We start from the raw sequence: 22,736 nt of genomic DNA, 5'->3' as shown, positions 1-22,736 counted from the left end.
ACACTGAGAGGGGGGGGGGCAGATACAAGAGGTTGTGTGTTCAGGAAATATTTTGGATTTTTAAAATAGAATGCATATACCCCAAGGGTTTAAATGAAGCAGTAGAATTAAATGTGGACGCATATGTTTCCATATAGGGTTTCTCGATAGAGTTAAAATCAATCCAGGTCATGTTTGAGGATACAGTCGATCATCAGCAAAGCTATTAATTAACATCTTTAATATCACTATTTGGATACAGTTTCCTGTAATGAGAACTCAAATTGCACTCTAATAATGCTGATAATGTTACTAATAATTGTATTTATAACTCTGCTTGTCTTTTGTTTATATTCCTTATTATAATCATTCAACTCATTTGCTATACTTTTGTTTCTATGAGCTATTGCTTACTATTATTTATATAAATGTAAGAATTTTTTAGTAAAAATAGGCATTACAAACATGCTATGCATCATGTATATTCATTTTTGCATAGAAGACCCAGTGTTTCAAATCTCCTAGGTAAACAGCGCAATATACAGAAGCCAGTCACATGACTGGAGTTAGAGCCAAATTAATTTCACATCACTTGCAGATGGACGCGACACTCCAATGAGCCCGAGATCCGGCATGTGAGACGCAAATGGATTTCCAGGCAGAGGGGAGTCATTTTTCATTTTGACCTTTTCCATGAACCTATTGATTGTGTTGACATTCTTGCCAAGTCAACTTAATGCAGGTCAACCTTTTTCATGTGTCGACCCTTTTGTCTGTTGGTCAATAGTGGTCAACCTAATTACTGTCAACCTATCGACTGCATTCCCCAACTATACCATAGAAATGTGGCATGACAGGGTTAGCACAGCAAAATGCTAATGTTGGATTCCCCTAATATAGTGATGTAACGAAGAGCTATGTCGTAAAGACTGAATATTGTATCAATTTATTAATACAAATGAAAGTGGCATTTTAAGTCCAAAATGTCAGTTTGGGCAGTTTGGCTGATGTAATTGCTAGCATTACTGCCTGACAGCACTGTGGTCACAGGCATACCTCCAAACTTTTGAGTAATGTGAGGAGGGACAGTGCACGCAGCTAAGGCATGCGCTGAAATTCAGGGTGCATGGCCTAGCGGGAAGGGGGCATGTGCTCCAGTTTCCATGCTGTGGGGGCATGCCCTGTAGCTCCTTGAGCTGCTGGCTATGCCCCCAGCCCCTCTGGCTGCAGGAATAGACATTGTGCACATGTGCACAGCATCTATTCACAAATTACAGGGGGGACTCCCTGTTGCCACAGGACACTGCCATCCCCAGGCGGGATGCGGGAATGTCCCAAAAAAAGGGAAATTCCCGCAAAAAGTAGTTGGGAGGTATGGTCAAAGGTTTGACACTCACCATGGCCCTAACTATATGGCCTTTATATACTCTCTCTGTTCTTGTGTGAATTTCCTCCAGGTAAACCCCCCCCCCCCCCCCCCCCACAACCACCACTTCCCCAATTTCTTTAAAATATATACTTTGAGGTTAATTGGCTTCTAACAAAATGTAACCCTAGTGTGTGCATGTGTAATGTATATGGGCAGACAAGATGGGTCAAGTCAATCCAATCTGCCCCCAATTTCTAATGTTATTAAAAAACTACCATATCTGTTACTTTCAAGTCATCATCAAATCAGTCTGCTTTACAATCATAAATGTCAGATGATCATCTGAATAGCACACATACTTTACTCAGTTACACTTGCTTACCCCTTGAATACTTCTCCTGGCATAAGGGAGCAAACGTCAAATACAGTATATGCATGAATCTAGATACAGAGGTCCATGGAAATGCAGAAATGCAAAACAAAAATTCTAAACATCTTAACAATCCCAAAAAGTTTTGCAAACTAATACTGTTAGTGCTAGAAAATACTAAGATGATAGCGAAAGTAAATGGCTCCAGAATAAATTAAATATTCTTCCTGCTAGCGCAGTGGACTGACTCCTTGGTTGCCACGCATTGGCCTCTCTCTCTGTTGCTCTTGTTTCAGCTTTAAAGCATGCATGGCTCTTCGGTAAAGCTCTGTACAACAAGGTGAGAGATGTCAGTATTCCAGGAAACAGCAGTTATTACTTTTAATTCTTCAAATTCAGCAGTCATTTGTTTGCTTCAGGATGCTATTGCATGTTTCTACAGGTGAGCAATGAAGAGCAGAACTAAGGTCCTGATTCTAATAACATCGATTCCCCCTGTCACTTGACATCAGCCACCCGCCCTGTCTTTATCCCAGAGCCCACAAATATAAGTCAGTCTTTGCGAGCCCAGGAGAAATAATTTGATGGTCACCAACCATCAAATGATTTCTCCTGCTATGGGCACATGCAAGGGGATGTGTCTTCATAACGCATCCCCTCGCATGGTTGCCAAGGAGAACGGTGGCAGGGGGGATTGGGCGGGGTGGCATCACAATTGCTCGGTAAGCTGCGAGCAGTTTATCACTCTTTATCACTCTTGCATTTATCTCTTTTTAAGACTTAGTACATCTCCCCTATTAATCCATATGGAATCGGGACATCTGTCAGAATGAACTTAGGTCTACAGTCATTAGGTCGACCCCACTAGGTCGACTGGCAGGAAGGTCGACCTGACTTAAGGTCGACATGGGCCAAGGTCGACATGACTTAAGGTCGAATTTGCATAAAGGTCGACATGAGGAAGGTCGACTGGTCATAAGGTCGACATGGGGTTTTCACTGTTTTTTGATCCGAATGTCGACACAGTCGACATGGACACAGTTGGCAATGAGAATCGGACCCTCGCATTGCTCGCTTCGCTCGCAATGCTTCGGGCACTGTGCCTCGGTGCGCTCGGCAAACACTATTTTATTCTCCCACCACGCCCTAGTGGATGGTAGGGCATGAAATACCGCCTGTCGGCACATGTCGGCTCAAAAAACAGTGAAAAACCCATGTCGACCGTATGACCAGTCGACCTTCCTCATGTCGACCTTTATGCAAATTCGACCTTAAGTCATGTCGACCTTGGCCCATGTCGACCTTAAGTCAGGTCGACCTTCCTGCCAGTCGACCTAGTGGGGTCGACCAAATGACTGTAGACCTAAGTTCATTCTAATAGATGACCGCATCCCATCCATATGGCTACATGCATTTTAAATGGGAGACATTCTTCACAGGAAGAGGAGCAGCAGAACACGAGGACATGCACTGAAACTAGAGGGAGGAAGATTCAGGGGAAATGTGAGGAAGAATTACTTCACAGAAAGAGTAGTAGATAAGTGGAATAGCCTCCCATCAGAGGTGGTAGAGGCAAATACAGTAGTAATTTAAACATGCTTGGGATAAGCATATTGATATCCTTACAAAAAAATAAGGATCAAATATAGTTTGAGGTAACATGTTTAAAAAAGGGGCAGACTAGATGGGCCAAGTGGTTCTTATCTGCCGGCAAATTCTATGTTTCTATGTTTCTATGTTTCTAAATAAGGTTTCTTGTGGCCACTTTTATGGAACACTTATAAAATACAATATATGAACGAGCCCTGACACATATGGCAGTGGAGCTTCTGAGAGTGTGGATAGAACTGAATAGGAGTTTTATCCTCTCCTCAACCTGCACTCTATAGCTATACTTGTTCTGTGCATGAGCTAGGGGCCAGTGTGTACATTTGTGAGTGTTAGTATTGGCTGACTGGAACCCTGATCAGTTACTGTACCTTATATCACTCCTTTGCTGTTTTGCAAATACAGATGAGCCACTGCTCAGGTGCACCATACAATATCCATGCAATACATATAGACACCGCTGGGTGGCTAATGCTCCATCAATCTAGCGGCTGATTGATATACAGTCCCAAGAATTGGACGTGCTTACGAACAGTATGAGGTGTGCTTACTGTACGTATAAGACGCTCCTGCGCATCATTCTCGTGAACATCACTGTGGTTCCAACTGTACTGTTCAAGCTTGGGCAAATGGTTACCCTATAATTCCTGGGGTGACTCCAAGGTTACCCTATAATTCCTGGGGTTACTCCAAGGTTACCCTATAATTCCTGGTGTGACTCCAAGTTTACCTATAATTCCTGGGATGACTCCCAGTGTACTGTGTAATTCCTCTGTGACTCTAAGTGTACCCTATAATTCCTAGGGTGACTCCAAGGTTACTGTGTAATTCATGGGGTAACTCCAAGTGTAACACTACGTGTACCCTATAATTACATAGTTATATAGTTACATAGTAGGTAAGGCTGAATAAAGACTTGCGTCCATCTAGTTTAACCTACATTTATAATAGTTTATCCCTTGTTATATAGTATGTTCTGATATTTTAAAGACAGATTATGTTACTTATTTGTACCCTTGGATGTGTTTAACCAATAAGTGTTTGTCCAACCTTATTTTAAATGTATTTATTGAGTCAGCCGCCACCACCTCTCCAGGAAGAGTTTGACTGCTCTGACTGTAAAGAAATTTTTTCTACTAGATGAACAAATTTGTTCTTCTAATTTAAACTCATGCCCTCACGTCCTAGCTTCCTTTCTAGCAGAAAAAATGGTGTTTGATAGTTCCTTATATTGGCCCCTGATATATTTGTACATGTTGACTATAAACGTCTCTTCTCAAGTGTAAATAGTCCCAAATTGCTTAATCTCTCCTCGTAGCTTAAATTCTCCATTCCCCTAATAAGCTTTGTTGCTCTTCTTTGGATTTTTTCTAATTCTATGATGTCCTTTTTATAGTGTGGGGCCCAGAATTGTACTCCATATTCGAGGTGAGGTCTAACCAATGCTTTGTACAGTGGCATAATTACTTTTGAGTCCCTAGTTTCCATGCCCCTTTTAATACATGCGAGAATTTTGTTGGCCTTTTTTGTTGCTATATTACATTGAGCAAAATCCCAATATCGTTAATAAAAATGTTAAATAAAATGGGCCCTAGAACCGAACCCTGTGGAACTCCACTTAGTACTGGTATCATATTTGATACGGCACTGTTCACAACCACTCTTTGTTCTCCAGTTCCCTACCCATATGCAAATATTTTCCCCTACGCCGTCTCGGCTCCTGATTGACCGCTAGGCAGCCAATAGAATAATTCAGAGGAGAGGCGCGGAGGATGAAAGATCTCTGCGCCTCTCAGTCCGTGAGCGGGGTACCGGTGGCTGATGCGGTGGACTACGGTGGAGACAGAGAAGATGACGGGATCTTCGCCACAGGACCTGGTGAGTAGGGTTTCCTTCCACAGGTTCCCCCTATGGATTTCATCGGATCCTGAAGCCCTGGAGCCCCGGACTCTGAAGCCACCGCACAGGGTCACCGGGGACAGCACCAGGCTTCAGCCTGGTCAGGTAAGTCCTGGAGGGTGGGGCACCTTTATTGGGGGGTCCCCACTCCACCAGGGCCCCTGGCCAGGCTGACTGATTTTTTTCCACAAATTTTTGTAAGGGGGTAGCTAGTTCCTCCCTTAATTCCATTAGTACCCTGGGATGAATCCCATCTGGCCCCGGTGATTTATTTGTTTTGATTTTGCTGAGCCTCAATATAATTTCCTTGGGCATGAAATCAACATTGAGATCTGGCTTGTTTATTCCATTTGTGGTAGATGTTCATTCCACAGTCTGCTCTCCCTTAGTAAACACTGATAAGAACTAATTTAACAGTTCTGCTTTTCCCTTATCCTCTGTAACTCTTTTTCCACTGATATCAGTTAGTGGGCCTATGTTCTCCATAATTATACGCTTACTATTTATGTATTTGAAAAACTTATTGGGGTTGGTTTTGCTTTCAGTGGATATGCGCTCTTCATAGTCCCTTTTAGCTGCTTTGATTACTCCTTTGCCATTTTTGTTTGATTCTTTGTATTTGTAATTCCTGGGGTGACTCCAAGGTTACCCTATAAGTCCTTTGGTAATGTAATGTACAGTATGGTAAAGTGTGGGGTATCACATGCTGATGTGTGTCAAAATGTTTCTAAGGACACTGATATTGTTTGTCACAATGGCCTATATTCTGGTTCACTCGCAAAGGCAAATTTCTTCTCAAATGGACAAAACCATGTGCACTGTAGGGGGAGGGGGGGGGGCAGATGTAAAATGTGCAGAGTGTTTTGGGTGAGTTATTTTGTTTCTGTGCAGGGAAAATACTGACTGATTTATTTGTACTGCAATATAGATATAAACCCCCACCCAAATCTAAGTTCTCTCTACACAAGTTACATCTACCCCACCTGCAGTGCACATCGTTTTGCCCATCGGAGAAGGAATTTTCCTTGCGGGTTACCCGAATAAGGGCCATAATGTATAATGGCCATTAGGGTGTGGGGCATATTGTGCAATGGGCATTATGCTGTGGGGCATAATGTGTAATGGTCATCTTGTGTGGGGCGTATTGTGTAATGGTCATTATGGTGTGCTGCATAATGTATAATCAGTGGCAAACGCAGGATTTTCAGAAGGGGGTTTCCAGAGGGGCGGAGCAAAGCACGGAGATGGACACTTAGGTGACCCAGTATATGCCGGGTCAGTTAAAGTAGTATAGATAAACCAAATGTATAATAATAATAATAATAATAGGTACTTATGTATTATCTGGGCTCCCATGTTAAATGCATCCCATTTTTTCATACCCCTACTATCCAACTACGCATGGAGTTGATTTTATAAAGTGTGGCGAGCGCAGCGAGCCACCGTGCCCGAAGCGTGGTGAGCGCAGCGAGCCCCGCGAGGGGACGCGGTCTCATAAGAAAAACGGGAGCCCAGATAATACATAAGTACCTAATAATATAATACACACACACACACACATATATATATATATATATATATATATATATATATATATATAACAGCAGTGTAGACCCCTGGGCATAGCAATGTACTGGGGCCCCTACCGATCCTCCAGCGGTAGGGGTGGGGGAAGCTTTGATGTCCCGTGGGTGGTAGGGGGTATTATATCAACCGCTCAGCATGTAGGGCCTGGATCAGTAATTTCCACTAATTACCCCTTTACTGCACAGATGGTGGGAGGTGGGAGAAGGGGGCATTGGGCTGAATGAAGGGGCCCTGATACATAACTTCCAGGGTGGTAGAGGATGTTTAATATGCAGAGGAGGGGTGTATAGTGGAGTGGGCTTATTATTCATACTTTTCTGGTGGGAGGACAGCTTGCTTGACTGCAGATATCTCCAGTTCCCAGAAATAGATTTCTTAGATTTTAAAGGAATTAAAAACTAGAGAATACCACCTACCAAATGGTACTGGGGACTAGGGGATCAGAGTTCAGGTGGCAGAGCAATCCGCCAACGAGTATATAAAACTACATACCAGGTGTGTGGAGCTGGAGCAGTAACCAGCTGCTGGAAGGCTGATATCTCTGGTTCTGGGAAGAGTAGAGACAAGCTACTAGTGTCTATCAACGGGGGAGAGTCCCAGCTTTTGGAATATACCCTCAGAAAAACTCTAAGTTAGACAGAACCTGAAATATCTGACTGGGAAGAGCAATTAACAGGCTTGGATGGGGACCACTGATTTGAAGTCAGATATCTCCGGTTCCCAAGGGCCGATTTTTAAAATTCTTGTACCCATGGAAAGAGGAGACCCTCAGCTTTCAGCCTAGGGCCCTTAGACTCCTGGGTGGATTTCTTGGTACTCAGAAACCCCCCCTGTGTGCGCTACTGATAATGGGCATTAAGATGTGCGGCATATGGATTATGGTGTTCGGGAAAGCAGATAATGTTTATTACAGTTCAGTAATTAAAAACACAGTAATAATGTATGGTACAATACTCACTGTCCCATTAATTCCTGTAGAAGGTGGGTTTTCTGCCAGAGAAGGTCACTCCAGCGCCTATTTAGGGACCTCACTGTCCTCATCTGGCAAAACATTTCCCGGATGGCATGGCTCGCCCTCTGGTAGGCCTCCACCTTAGCCCTATTAGTGACCAGAGGTCTGTCCTGCCAGGTCACCAGAATCTTGAGCTCTCCATGGCTGTAGCGCCCCTATGTCTTGCAGCCATACTGTGCAACAATGGAGACACTCAAGACAGCGTGCTTCACTACTTCCTGTGCGGAGCAAGCGTCCTGCACTGCAAGTGCATAGTGTCCTGCACCGCGAGTGCCTGATGAAAAAAAACTAAATCCAAGGATCGAACTCGGGTCTCCAACAACACAGAAAGCATGAGCACAAATGGAGAAGCACAGTAAGCAGGATTTTTTTGTGTGTGCCTAGTTATATTATATATAACTTACCTAAATGTGTTAATAACATTGAAAAAATCCCTTTATGAATCAAACTCGGGCCTAGAACATACACTAGCTCCCATTCAGATGCAGCCCTAGTGAAATGAGATGCATGAGCATCTTAGATGTTCTGGAGTTAATTTCACAGTATTCGCTCTTTTCACAAAGAAGGAGGTTGCCATTACACATGTGGAAGCTACTGCATATCGTTACTGCTGTATCTCCATAGTTGTGGGCTCCAATGAAGCTGGGCTTAAGGTAATTAATTAAAAGTGCCCGGAGGGGGGAGGGAATTGAGGGGGAGGGGGGAGGGAATGCGCAATGTGTATATTTTTACACACCCACTGCCCACCAATGTGTATATATTTATACATCCACTGCCCACCAATATGTATATATTTATACATCCATTGCCCACCAATGTATATATTTTAATATGCCCACTACCCACCAATGTATATATTTTTATATGCCCACTGCCCAGCAATGTATATATTTTTATATGTGCACTAATATATATTTTTATATGCCCACTGCTACCAATGTATATTTAAACACCACTGCTACCAATGTTTATTAATAATAGGTGGTAACAGTGGTGTAACTACCGAGGGTGCAGAGGATGCAACTGCTATGGGGCCCGGCAGTCCCCTGCACCCTTTTAATATTTTTTTTCATGTTTTTTTTTTTTTTTTTATTAATTGTTGGGGCAGACTGGTGCCCGCGGAACACTCTGTTTTGTACCCCCTTCAGTGCCTCTTACTCACCAGCGTCGGGGATCAAGAGCAGAATACCCGGCGCTGAAAATGGGAGCCCTGTAATTCCTGGGAGAGGGAGATGATTAGCGCTGCCAGCGATCGGGAGATGGCGCCCCGGCAGGTGAGGGAGCCTTCACCCTCAGTCAGCCTTTGTGATGCCGGGGGAAGCAGTTTGCACTGCTGGCGCCAGGGATCAGGAGTTGAAGGCCAGTTAAAGGGACCCCTCAGCCAGCCGGCCTGCAATGCCGGGGAGAGGGAGTTTTGAGCTGCTGGTAGGGTGACTGTGGACAGAGCCCCCCTGACCTCTACCACCTCTCTCCCTGTCCTCTACCCCCTCTCATCCTCTACCCCTCTTCCTCCTCTCATCCTCTACCCCCTCATCCTCTATCCCCCGCCCGCTCTCACCAGCCAGGCTTGCTGGGACTCATAGTTCCACAGCAATACACAATAGTTTTTCTATTTTTTTACACAAGTATCAGCTCGATGCCCACCACCCAGGGGCATCGAGGACAGCCCCGGGCTTCAGCATGGGCAGGTAAGTTCTGGAGGGGGTACCCCCTTCTTTGGGGGGTCCCCACTCCCCCAGAACCCCTGCCCATACTGACCGGTCAGGGGGTAAATGCTTTGGCCGGGGGGACTTGTATAAAAAGTCTCCCCCCCGGCTGTGGCATTACCCTGCTGGCTGGTTGGGCCCGGTGCTGGTTCTTGAAATACGGGGGACCCCTAGTAATTTTGTCCCCCGTATTTTGGGAACCAGGACCAGCCCTTGAGCCTGGTGCTGGTTTTATAAAATCCAGGGAACCCCAACTTGCTTGTTCCTGTGATGTTATGATACCAGGACCGTCTCTTTCAGCCCGGGGCTGGTTATGCTTAGGAGGACAACCTCACGCTGTTTTTTTCCCTGTTTTTTTTTTAACCCTTTTTTGGACAGAACCATGCACAGATCATGATGATCTGTGCATGGTTCTGTTAAATTCGCCAGCCAGAGCCTGGTCTAATTTTTTTGCGATTTTTGGTAACCGTTACCAAAAATCGCACCCTATTACATGTACGAGTTAGATGCTTTCCAATGGGAAAACATCTGGATGCGAATTGAAGTGTGACAAAAAATCGCCACTTCAAAATGTGCGAATTTCTCTTCAAAAAGTGAGGGTTTTTTGCCGCGAATTGCACCCTACAAAATATGCGATTTTCGGAAAATGGCCAAAAACGACAGTTTTCGCAAAAAAAAACGCACCCTATTACATTTCACCCTCTGTGTAATCAGTGAATAGCCATTCTGTGTGCCCTGCTACAGCTGTCAGTGCTGCTCAGGACTGTAGGAGATACACTAATTGTACAGCAGCTTGATGAGACTTTGCTGAACTGTGAGTGGACTTTGTTAGTATAATCCTGCTGCTGCTGGTTACTGGATTTCTTGGTCTCCCTGGTCATTGTTACCTGCTCTGCTGTGTGATCCCTGAACCCCAGGGTACCCAGATCACCGGTATCCTCACAGCCTATTATTAATAAACATTGGTGGGCAGTGGTGTTTAAATATACATTGGTGGCAGTGGACATATAAAAATATGCATTGCTGTGCAGTGGGCATATAAAAATATATACAATGCTGGGCATTAGGCATATAAAAATATATACATTGGTGGGCATTGAAAAATATATACATTGGTTGGCATAGAAAAACATATGCATTGCTGGGCAGTGGGCATATAAAAATATGCATATATTTTTTTAACAATGGGGGGGGGGGGCTTCCTGTTTTGTCAGTCCAGGGCCCCACAATTTCTGATGGCAGAAGTGGTGGTAAACTGACAAGGGGAAGAGCAGAAGATGTGGGGTTGGGACCCCTTCTGGCTTAAGTGCCCTGGGCTCCCCCAAGGCTTAATCCAGCCCTGGTAGCATCTGAATGAAAAAAAATAACGTTATGGAATTATGTATAACAAACAGTACAAGCCAACAATAAACTCACCAAACGTGTTTCCCATTTCACCATTACAGGCTCCAACCTCAAGAGATTTTATTTGTTTTTTTGATTTTTTCTTTTTCTTTTTTTTCTTGTGATCTGCGCATACAGCAAATACAGCATTTAAGTTTTGAGGAATCATTACTGTACACTCAAGGGCAATTTAAAAACCACAAAAATGACTGCTCCACAAAACCTCTTCATGCTCATAGTTAACCCCTAACCCACTTCACATCGCAGATCACTATCCATGCACAGACCCATTCGCAAATCCCAGGACATCCAAGAATATTTGCCATCTGAGAAAATGTGAGTAGATCTGAGGCTGCCACTTATCTGAGAGGATGGAAGTGGTCAGTGCTGACGTCAGAGACACATCTTAAAAACATCTGCGTTTTTTTCGGACGCCCAAAAAACGCCATGTTTTCATCCCTAAATTTCAGCTTTCTGTTTGTCAAACTGCGGCTAACCATTTGGATTTTCAGTATTCTTGAAAAACTGCTCCAAACCCTTTCATTTACATTTTTTTTAGCAAACAGGTCTTTTCCCATACTTATAATGGAAAATTCGATCTGGATGAATTTATGAAACAAAAAAAACAATTAAAAAATTGCAGTGAGCCCTGTGATAAATACACAACGTTCAGCTGGCATAATTGCAGTGCTCACTGCAGACCCCCTACACAGCTTTCTCTGGATATATGAAGAAAATGCTGTGCAGTGACCGGGTCAGTGTGATCAGCTATGTGTGTCTGATGGACATACTGTACATGCTGATCACAGAGCTAAAAATAAAAAACAACTCACCTACCCAGAAATGGGCCATCTCTCTGCTGTTTCTGTGATGTCAGTGCAGTAAAGTGAGGGGGGTTGCAGATGGTGGGGGTCGCCGCTCATTGGGAGGTAGGGTGTTTTCACAATGGGGATGGGGTGCTGATGGCAGTGATAGCGGTGGTGCATGCACAGCCATTACTTGTAAAAATATAGGGACAGAGTTTTATTGAAAAGGTCTGTCCCTGCATGCAATAATTGATACATCTGTATAATGTAATCAATTATCGCATTGCGGATTGGGATGATATTATCACAGCATATCGGCATTTGAGGATAAGTATAGTGATAAATATTCCCTTTAGTATCTAAGGCCATTAAAATTTAGGAACACACATTTCATTAATATAAACATTATGATATTGCTGCATGATTTAGTCTAATTTATTGTACAGTATGGGTGAGATGTACTAAGCCTTGAAAAGTCAGAAAATAGAATGTGATAAACCTCCAACCAATCAGCTACTACCTGTCATTGTTTTAATACAGCCTGTGACATGGAAGTTAGGAGCTGATTGGCTGGTGGTTTATAACGCTTGATTTTATCACTTTTCAAGCCTAGAACATCTGTCTGACCCTAAGGGGGAAATTTACTAAGAAAAATTTGTGGAAAAAAAATCGTATTTTTATACGAAAATATGATTTTTGGGGGGGGCGTATACATATTTTTGGCAATTACTATGCCAAAAATTCAAATTTTCGTATAGGTATTGATGGGACATTCGTATTTGTATTTACAAATACAAATGAATACACCATCAATACAATACAATAGAAATCACCATTCAAAAGAATGGTAATTCCTAATTTACTAAGCGGTCGTATTGAAAATACAGCCGCTAAATGGCGTAAAACTCCTGCGAATGGCGTGCCAAATACGGCTGGAAAATACACTTTATTTTCCTTTCGCATTTGGCTGACTGATCTGTGCAGGCTTCAGTGTGTAAACAATAGAAAAATAAATAAATACATTTAAAAAACGGAGTGGGGTCCCCCCCACAGCCGTAACCAGCACCAGGCTGAAAGAGCCGGGCTGGTTATAAAAAATCAGGAAACCTGGCAAATAGGGTTCCCCGATTTTTTTAAACCAGCCCCAGGCTCCAGGTCCAGGACTGGTTCCCAAAATACGGGGGACAAAATGACTTGGGGTTCCCCTGTATTTTAAGAACCAGCCCCAGGCCAAAACAGGCAGTAGGGTAATGCCACAGCCGGCGGGAGACTTTATATACAAGTCCCCCCGGCCAAAGCATTCATCCCTACTGATGTCAGCCTGGCCAGGGGCCCTGGGGGAGTGGGGACCCCCCAATAAAGGGGTCCCCCCCTCCAGGACTAACCTAACCAGGCTGAAGCCTGGTGCTGTCCCCGTTGACCCTGGAGCGGTCGTCACCGGGCTGATTAAGTGTAAAAAAAAATAGATTAAACTATTGTTTAATACTGTGGAACTATGAGTCCCAGAAATCCTCTCCCGCAAGCTGGGACTTGGAGAACCACAAGTCCCAGCATGCGGGGCATTAAAGGGCCCGCTGGCACTTGTAGTTCCATAGTATGAAAAATAGTCAAATAAACACACACAGACACAAGAAAAATAAAACTTTAATACATCCAAAGCCCACACATACTGATACTAACCTATCTTGATCCCGTCAGTAGGTCCCTGGGTCTGGGGTCCAGTGCTCCTGGGTCCGGGGCTCCAGGGCTGTAGAGTCCAGGGTCTTGGTCCTGGGTCCGGGCTCCAGGGCTGTAGAGTCCGGGGTCCAGGATCCGAAGAAATCCAGAGGGGTACCTGTGGAAGGAAATCCAACTTACCAAAGCTCCTCCGGCGAAGATCTGTCCTCTTTGTTCCGAAGTAGTCCAGGTCTTCTGAAAATAACAAACACCGTCAATTCCAAGAAAGTCAGCTCCTGATTGGCCGCTAGGCGGCCAATAGAATCATTTGGAGGAGAGGCGCGGAAGATGAAACATCTCTGTGTCTCTCCTCAGTCCGTCTCGGGTACTGGCCGGAATAGCCGGTGTTTGTTATTTTCAGAAGACCAGATTGCGGGGGAGGCTTACTGGGACTCATAGTTCCACAGTATTAAACAATAGTTTCATCTATTTTTTTAACACTTAATCAGCCCGGTGACCACAGCTCCAGGGTCACCGGGGACAGCACTAGGCTTCAGCCTGGTCAAGTAAGTCCTGGAGGGGGGGGGGCCTTTATTGGGGGGGGGGGGTACAGGGCCGGTGCAAGGGTCCTTGGCACCCTAGGCAAAACCTCTGCCAGCCGCCCCCCCAATTATTTATTTATTCCGTGAGGGCACCCATAGACAAAGGAGGGGTGAAGGGGTAATGGAACAAACATACAGGAAGCATTACAAATTGTGTGTGTGCATGTACACACACACACACATATATACATACAGCCATTCAGGGACTCATCATAGACACAGATTTTAACCCACTCCCCCAGGCAGTTAACCCCTTGAGTGGTGGGTTTTGCTGGGGCAGGACAAACCTACCAGGGCAGGTTTGTCCTGCCCCAGCAAAACCCACCACAGGAATTTGTAGGCTTCCCCCCTCACCTCTGCTCCAGCGTTAGTACGCCGGAGCTTCCATGCCACCGCTGCGCTGTCGCCCTTGCCTTTGCCGGCACCTGTCACTTTCAGCAGTGACCTCGGCTGCAGGCTGGGGGATTATCGCGGCGGCTCGGAAGGACTCTGGTGCCTGAGCGCTCCCGAGTCCCCCCGAGCCTGCCACCGACGTCACTGTAAAATGAGTGACAGGCGGCTAGCGGGATGGTCGGCTAGCGGGGCGGGCGGCAGGGGATCGCCAGACCAAAGGTGATGGCGAGGACGGGGGGGATGGGCACAAGGTTTGTGGCGGGGGGTGGGCACTAGAGGTGCTGCGCCAGTGGTGCACACCTGGACACCACTGGCGCGCACCTATTGTATGTTAGTGGTATGCCCGGAGATTTTCAGGGACAGCCTGCTGCGGCAGCGCAGCTGAGCCCGGAAAATCTCCGGGCATACCACTTAAGTGGTTAAATGATAAATCAGTGGCGCCCTCCAGCGGCCAGCGCTCCAGGCAGCTGCCTAATGCTGAAGATCGATTGAGCAGCGCTGAGTTTTCAGTGAAAGAATTAACCAATTAGCAATGAATTGATAATTTTTATATAGCAAATAAAATAAATAATACATACAATAGCATATAATACGACATAATAAGAAGATAAAATATATATAAAATTCTCACTCTCGGATTGGATCAGAATCTGGGGTGGCCAATGTCCAATTGGATGTCAGTCCGAATGGAAAGTGCACTTAACCATAAATTATTCTGCTGTGTTGGGAAAACAAGATTCAGGCGTTTCGTTGGGAAGAAATCCACCGATCCTCTCTATTGGTGCGGATAGATGTTGATACCGCTGGAGGAGACGGTGGAAGGGTGTCCGATTTGTATCCCCAAGGATTCCTCTAACGGTTGAATGGAAGACGTCCTTTGGCTCTGGCCCAGTTTGAAAGCCTCCTATTGGTGGTGGAAGAGTCGCAAGGGATATTTATAAAGGAGGGTGGGCATCTGTTCTCCAATCTTGACTGATTTTGGGGGGGGGGCAGGACTCTCAAACAGGTGGCTGGGATGGTAGTCTGCTCACCCGGAGGGATACACTGCCAGTAACCCCAGTCACTGTAGATGGAGACGGCCAAGTTCTTGGTACAAATACACTAATCTCGACAGGTGGCAAAAGATGGCGTGGCTCACCTGGAGTTAAGTGTGTTGGAGGGAATCCCGGAGGGGGGAAATTGAGATGAAAGTTCCCAATTGGAAGCAGCAGTGGACTGAAGGTAGTTGGAGGTCCAATCTGATGAGAGTGAGAGGCTGCAACTAACGCGTTTCGCCACTAGCTTGTGGCTTTTTCAAAAAAAGCCACAAGCTAGTGGCGAAACGCGTTAGATGCAGCCTCTCACTCTCATCAGATTGGACCTCCAACTACCTTCAGTCCACTGCTGCTTCCAATTGGGAACTTTCATCTCAATTTTCCCCCCCGGGATTCCCTCCAACACACTTAACTCCAGGTGAGCCACGCCATCTTTTGCCACCTGTCGAGATTAGTGTATTTGTACCAAGAACTTGGCCGTCTCCATCTACAGTGACTGGGGTTACTGGCAGTGTATCCCTCCGGGTGAGCAGACTACCATCCCAGCCACCTGTTTGAGAGTCCTGCCCCCCCCCCAAAATCAGTCAAGATTGGAGAACAGATGCCCACCCTCCTTTATAAATATCCCTTGCGACTCTTCCACCACCAATAGGAGGCTTTCAAACTGGGCCAGAGCCAAAGGACGTCTTCCATTCAACCGTTAGAGGAATCCTTGGGGATACAAATCGGACACCCTTCCACCGTCTCCTCCAGCGGTATCAACATCTATCCGCACCAATAGAGAGGATCGGTGGATTTCTTCCCAACGAAACGCCTGAATCTTGTTTTCCCAACACAGCAGAATAATTTATGGTTAAGTGCACTTTCCATTCGGACTGACATCCAATTGGACATTGGCCACCCCAGATTCTGATCCAATCCGAGAGTGAGAATTTTATATATATTTTATCTTCTTATTATGTCGTATTATATGCTATTGTATGTATTATTTATTTTATTTGCTATATAAAAATTATCAATTCATTGCTAATTGGTTAATTCTTTCATTGAAAACTCAGCGCTGCTCAATCGATCTTCTTTTTGTTTGCAAGAATCTTTGTAAAACCACCCGCAGGGAGTGACTTCCCCTGCACCCCAGCAGCTGCTAGGAGATACATCTCATACTATAGGCGCCCTTACTGCTCTCTGGTAGAGCAAATTTTCTTTTTTCTCTAGCTGCCTAATGCTGCCTAGTGGTAGCTCCGGCCCTGGGGGGGTACCCACTCCCCCACGGCCCCTGGCCAGGCTGACTTGTCAGTAGTGATGAATGCTTTGGCCCGGGGGGACTTGTATGAAAAGTCTCCCCCTGGCTGTGTCATTGCTGGCTTATTTTTCTATATTTTTTTTACACATTGCAGTCTGCATGGATCTGACTGATCCGTGCAGATTGCCTGTACGAATTCGTATTAGCGGCCGTATATATGGCTGCTAAAACTAATGTTTATGCCATCGGAGGGTTACAAAGTAGTCGTATTTGACTGCTTTGTAAATTCCCCTCCGGAACACGACTTTGCATACAGCTGAAACAGCCGTATGCAGTCGTATTCATTTGTATTATGAATACGACTACAATTTTTAGTATTCGTATTCTTAGTAAATTTCCCCCTAAGTCTTAAATCAAGCATTACATTTAGATGAGATCGGGCCTTATGGTACTTGTGTATTATAGCGGCGCCCCCGATGTGCATCGCGCAATGTTTTCATTGCATTGCATGGCATGCGATGCGACGCGATTTTTGCCCCCTATGCGATGAAAGATCGTATAAGCACCATAAAGGGTGCTTTTAAGCACCCTAAAGGGTGCTTACAATGTGAAATGCAAGCCTACGCCACCCCCCCCCACTATAAACGTGAACCCGAAGCGTGGCGAGCGGCGGTGGTACGCGTCCTCCGACCTTTTCATACCCCCACTATCCACGTCGGCGTGGAGCTGAGAATAGAAAGTGTGGCGAGCGCAGCGAGCCACCAAGCCCGAAGCGTGGCGAGCGCAGCGCGCCCCGCGAGGGGACGCGGATACCTTCACAGGTATTGGAGTCTCCTCGCGGGCTTCACAGGTATCCGCGTCCCCTCGCGGGGCACGCTGCGCTCGCCACACTTTCTATTCTCAACTCCACGCTGACGTGGATGGTGGGGGTATGAAAAGGTCGGAGGACGCGTACCGCCGCCCCTCGCGAGCTCGCTGCGCTCGTCACGCTTCGGGTTCACGTTTATAGTGGGGGGGGGGGGTGGCGTGGGGGTGCATTTCACATTGTAAGCACCCATTAGGGTGCTTATACAATGTTTAATCGCGTCGCATCGCATTGTATGGCATTGTATGCCATGTACAATGTCATACAATTTTAAAATTGTATGACATTGTACAGCATCGCGCGATATCGCATCGTATGCCTTATGGTATGCGATGCGATGGGCGCCGCCAAAATACACAAGTACCAGCCTTATTGTTGTACATGTCTGATTTATATTCAGCAAAGTAAACCTAGAAAGCTTCAAAAGGGTATCACCAGCAAAAGCTGGTGATTCCCTCGGCAGCGGTGCCCCAATGGAGGGGCTTTACTGCATACAAAAATGTGGTAAAAAAGCCTATAACTGGGTTTTTACTGCATTTTTTGTTTAGAGCATCCCGCCCAACATCTTCTAGATCCTCTTAACTGGGTCTTCCTGTGATGGTAGGCATGAATCCATTATTCTTATAGTTGTGTAATGAAACATAGAAACAGAATTTGACGGCACATAAGAACCATTTGGCCCATCTAGTCTGCCCCTTTTTTATCCTTCAGGTAATCTCAACCCCTTTTTGATCCTTATTTCTTTGTAAGGATATTCATATGCCTATCCCAAGCATGTTTAAATTGTTCTACTGTCTTAGCCTCTACCACCTCTGATGGGAGGCTATTCCACTTATCCACTACCTGTTCTGTGAAGTAATTTTTTCTAACATTTCCCCTGAACCTACCTCCCTCCAGTTTCAGTGCATGTCCTCGTGTTCTATTACTTCTTTTCCTTTGAAGAAAATTTCCCTCCTGTACTATGTTAAAACCCTTGATATATTCGAAGTTTTCCATCATGTCGCCCCTTTCCCTTCTCTGCTCCAAACTATACATGTTTTAGTCTTTCCAGGTAAGTTTTGTGATGTAGGCCATGCACCATATTAGTTGCCCTTCTTTTTACAGTCTCTAATGTATTTATATCCTTCTGAAGATATCGTCTCCAGAACTGGACACAGTATTCCAGATGAGGCCATACCAATGATCTATAAAGTGGCATTATTACTTCATTTTTTCTGCTACTGCAGCGGCTCTCAAACTGTGGGTCCTGACCCCAGAGTGGGTCCCGACATTCTTAGTATGGGGTCGCGACTCCATGTTGCTGACCATCAGGATGATGACTTTTCTATTCTCAGTCAAGTATTCAAGGAGTCAGAAAAATCTGTTGAATTGTCTGTTATTTTAGACTCCTCCCATCATGTTGTGCCTCCACAATGCTGCCATGTAAGTTCTGTCTACTGACTACACATGTGCTGTGATGACCTTCTGCATTAACTTGGTGGGGTCCTGTCATTATTTTTATTGTCTGATGGGGTCCCAGAGCAAAATAGCTTGAGGACCCCTGTGCTACTGATTCCTCTCCCTATGCAACCAAGCATCTGACCAGCCTTCCTCATTGCTTTGCTACATTGCTTTCCTGCCTTTAAGTAATGCATTTACCTTCATTAGTTGCCTGGATCTTATCCTGTGTCTCTGGGGTGATGACAGTTCTATGTCCCACCATGTGACAGAGTTGAGCATCACTGGAAGAAGATACTTTAGCTTCAGCTCCTTCCTCACTTTCACCACCTCCATCTACATTCAAATGATGAGGATGGTCAGTCTCCTTCACTCTGACTTTTCTTCTCCTTTTCTTCATGCTGCGGAGATTGTAGCCTGAACCGGTCTATAGGAAGAAAATCAATGTATGTAATAACAAATGCATTAACAATATAGACAACATACTGTACTGTAAAGTATTTTTGTGTGTGTGTGTGTGACTTTGGGTACTGTTTTTGTGACCAGTGGCATCACTATGGGGGTGCAGACCATTCCGGGGGTCATCCGCCTAGGGGTGACACCAATGTCCCGACTCCTCTTCAGTGACAGGAGCCTGGTGCAGCACTGTAACAATACATTAAGCACCCAGCTCTTGCCACAGAGCTGTCAGTGCATACTTACTGGAATCCAGGCTCCTCGCATCTCCAGGACCCCCGAATTGACAAGGATTAATATCCGAGCCATGAGGCCATGCACCCTAATCCTGAAACCATACCCTTACCTGCAAGGCCGTACCCATGTTTGCCAGTAGGCATACTTTCCAGGAACAAAAAACTATCTGGTAGTGAACAAAAACACCTCCGGTAGTGAAATTTAATAAATGTACACATTTATCCTTCTTGCGTAAAATTATTTCTCCTGTCTCCTCGATTGTTCTCAATCATTTTATAACTTCATAATGATAAATTATGCTTAAATTGTTGAAAATTTTCTGCTTATGGAGGCCAATGCCAGGCCATTTTTTTTCAATCCCAGGATTCAAGATTGAAAAACTGTCAATCCCAAAATTGGCCTCCTGATTTGCCCACAGGAGAGGTGAGTAAGCAGGAGCATAGTAACAGCTGGCAGTCAGATCCTGTGCATGGTGGTAGGCGGGGGAGGAGGAGAGGTGACTGGGGCGGCAGCAACCTTATTGAAATCCTGTGGGTTGTACTGCAAGAAAGACTTCCTCTTCTGTTCCTGCTATCTGTTGCTTCCTTTGATCTCTGTGGATTCGTTGCAAGTCATCCCTGCTGGACTCCACAATGATAGGTCCTCTGTAGTCTCTGGAGGGAATTGCTGGTCTTCATTGAAGAATTGATCATTCATTTTGATGAACATCCTCTTCTCCACATTTTGTGGAAGCAACGTCCTACGCCGCTTGCTGACCAGGTTAACAGCTTCACTAAAACTCTTTCAGAATACACAATGGAGGGGGAATACTCAGGTACAATAGAGCCAGTTTGTACAGGGGCCTCCAAATTGCCTTTTTTTCCTGCCAGTACAGATACAGACTGTCTGACATGCCTACTTGGATACTGTCCCCAATGTAATACTCCACCATTTTTTCAATGGTGACAGCATTATATGCAGTGACAGTAGACATGTCAGAAATTGTTGGCAGGTCCTTCAGTCTGGACGATATGTCCAAACTCGTTCCTGCCTGCCCTGCATCAACGCTAGTGGGTTGGATAGGAAATCTGAGTTTCCTCGCAGACCTAGTTGCGGGAGTAGATGAAGAATGGAGCTCTTGCAGTGTCATGTTACGCTTCAGATGACAATCTCCTGACCAGTAGTTCTTTGCACACAGAGACACAATATACAGTACAGTAGGCTTTAAATCGAGGACCGAGCACGGTGGCCAACATGTAGTGGTCTGATTTTAACAGATTGACCACCCTCGAATCCTGGCAAAACAATTGAAGAGCTTCATCCACAAGTCAAATGTACTGAGTGGAATCACTCCTTTTAGCTCCTCCTTCACTTTTTCCAGCTGCTTCTGCAATAGCCTGATGAGGGGAATGACCTGACTCAAGCTCGCTGTGTCTGAATTGACTTTACATGTGGCAAGTTCAAAGGGTTGGAGAACCTTGCAAAACACGGAAATCATTCTCCACTGTGCTTGAGTCAGGTGCATCCCCCCTCCTTTGCTATGTCATAGGTGGTTGTATAGACTTGAATTGCCCTTTGTTGCTCCTCTATCCTCTGTAGCATACAGAGGGTAGAGTTCCACAGTGTCATTACCTCTTGTTTAAGGTGACGGCAGGGCAGGTTCAGGATAGTTTGCTGGTGCTTCAGTCTTGGACAGGCAGTGGCAGAATGGCGAAAGTGGCCTGCAATTTTACAGGCCACCACAAGCATCTCCTGCATGCCCATATCACTTTTCAGGAAATGCTGCAGCACCAAATTTATTGTGTGGGCAAAACATGGGACATACTGGAATATTCCCAGATGTAATGCCTGTACAACCAGTCAGTCCTGAGAGAGAAGCTCCGCCTCCACAGACAATTGATGGTAGAAATGCTGCGGATGATGGTGCTGCCTTGGAAAGAGGGGGCTTTCAATGGTAAGGGTAAGGACAGAAGTGTATGCATTTGTACCAGTGAAGCTTTTGCCTACAGCTGAGGTACCCATACACTATGTGACTCGCATAGAAGTTGCATACAATCCCCCTCCAGTCTCCCGGGACCTCGCAGGGTGGCAGAATCACATGTATGCTATGAAACATAGCATACTGCACTTCTGCATGAGATGTATTGCATGGGATCCAGCTCCCTGCCGCAAGGAGGGGATCCAACACAGATATCATACATGCAGCAGGTATGACCTCCTGGTCCGATCCGATGCGCATGGGACCGTGCATCGGATCAGATGTCAGACACATTAATTTTGGGCCCGATCGGTGGGAACTGGGTGAAATAATGCCCAAATCGGACAAGTGTACGGACAAGCCTCATATCCTTTTATGTCACTATGTGTTTGTGTTTACAGTATATATACTCCTGTACCGGAACTCTGATGCTACATGTATATAATAAATGTATATTGTGTAATGGGCATTACAGTGTGTTGTGTGTTTTATAGTATTATATAAATGGCTTTACGGTGTGGCATATCGCGTTTGTGTAAGGTGCATTATGGTGCATGGCATTTAGTGTAAGGTGCATTACGACATGTGGCGTATAGTGTAAATGGCATTACGGTGTGTGGCGTAATGTGTAAGGGGTATTACAAGGGGGGGCACCAGAGACATTTTTGGCAGGGGGGAGAAAAATACAAAGTTACGCCACTGCCTACCTTGCAATGAGCTGGCATTTTGGAGATGCTGCTACTGGTGCTGCTGCTATTGTTGCTGCGGAAGGCGATGCATCTACCCAGTGAGAGCAGTCACAATCATATAGTCCTTGTCCACATGTCCGTGGTTAAGTGGACAGTGGGTACAATTGCATTTTTCAGGATGCTGAGGGCACTTTTTTCTGTTATCTCTGCACATCCAGGATATCGCCTGCTTAGTGAAGTGAAATCTAGATGGAATTTGGTACCGGGGATACACTACCTCCATCAATTGTCTAAATCCGACTGCACATATGGTAAATAACGGATGCATGTCTAACACCAACATAGCTGTCAAGGCCGGAGTAATCCACTTTGCAATAGGATGACTGCTGTCGTACTTCATCATCCTGGCAAAGGACTGTTGGATGCTCAATTACTTAGCGAAAGTGGA

General features: G+C 45.3%; 1 protein-coding gene across 1 annotated transcript in view; it reads right to left on the bottom strand.

Annotated features, from left to right (window-relative positions):
- Positions 1–1,484: 1,484 nt before the first annotated feature.
- Positions 1,485–22,736, bottom strand: part of LOC146036580 (ADP-ribosylation factor-like protein 13B) — a 103,759-nt gene continuing 82,507 nt past the window's right edge. The window contains exons 8-10 of the mRNA XM_083160536.1: positions 19,151–19,376; positions 10,947–11,039; positions 1,485–2,046 (exon numbers count right to left, since the gene is read on the bottom strand). Coding sequence (XP_083016662.1) covers positions 1,949–2,046; positions 10,947–11,039; positions 19,151–19,376 — 417 coding nt within the window. The 3' untranslated portion in view covers positions 1,485–1,948. The remainder of the gene's footprint in view (positions 2,047–10,946; positions 11,040–19,150; positions 19,377–22,736) is intronic.

This window comes from Crinia signifera, chromosome 9 (assembly GCF_055691185.1).
Source record: "Crinia signifera chromosome 9, ASM5569118v1, whole genome shotgun sequence".
NCBI classification, from domain to species: Eukaryota; Metazoa; Chordata; class Amphibia; order Anura; family Myobatrachidae; genus Crinia; species Crinia signifera.
Note: the sequence above shows the minus strand (reverse complement) of the source record. Positions and strands in the feature narration are given on the sequence as shown.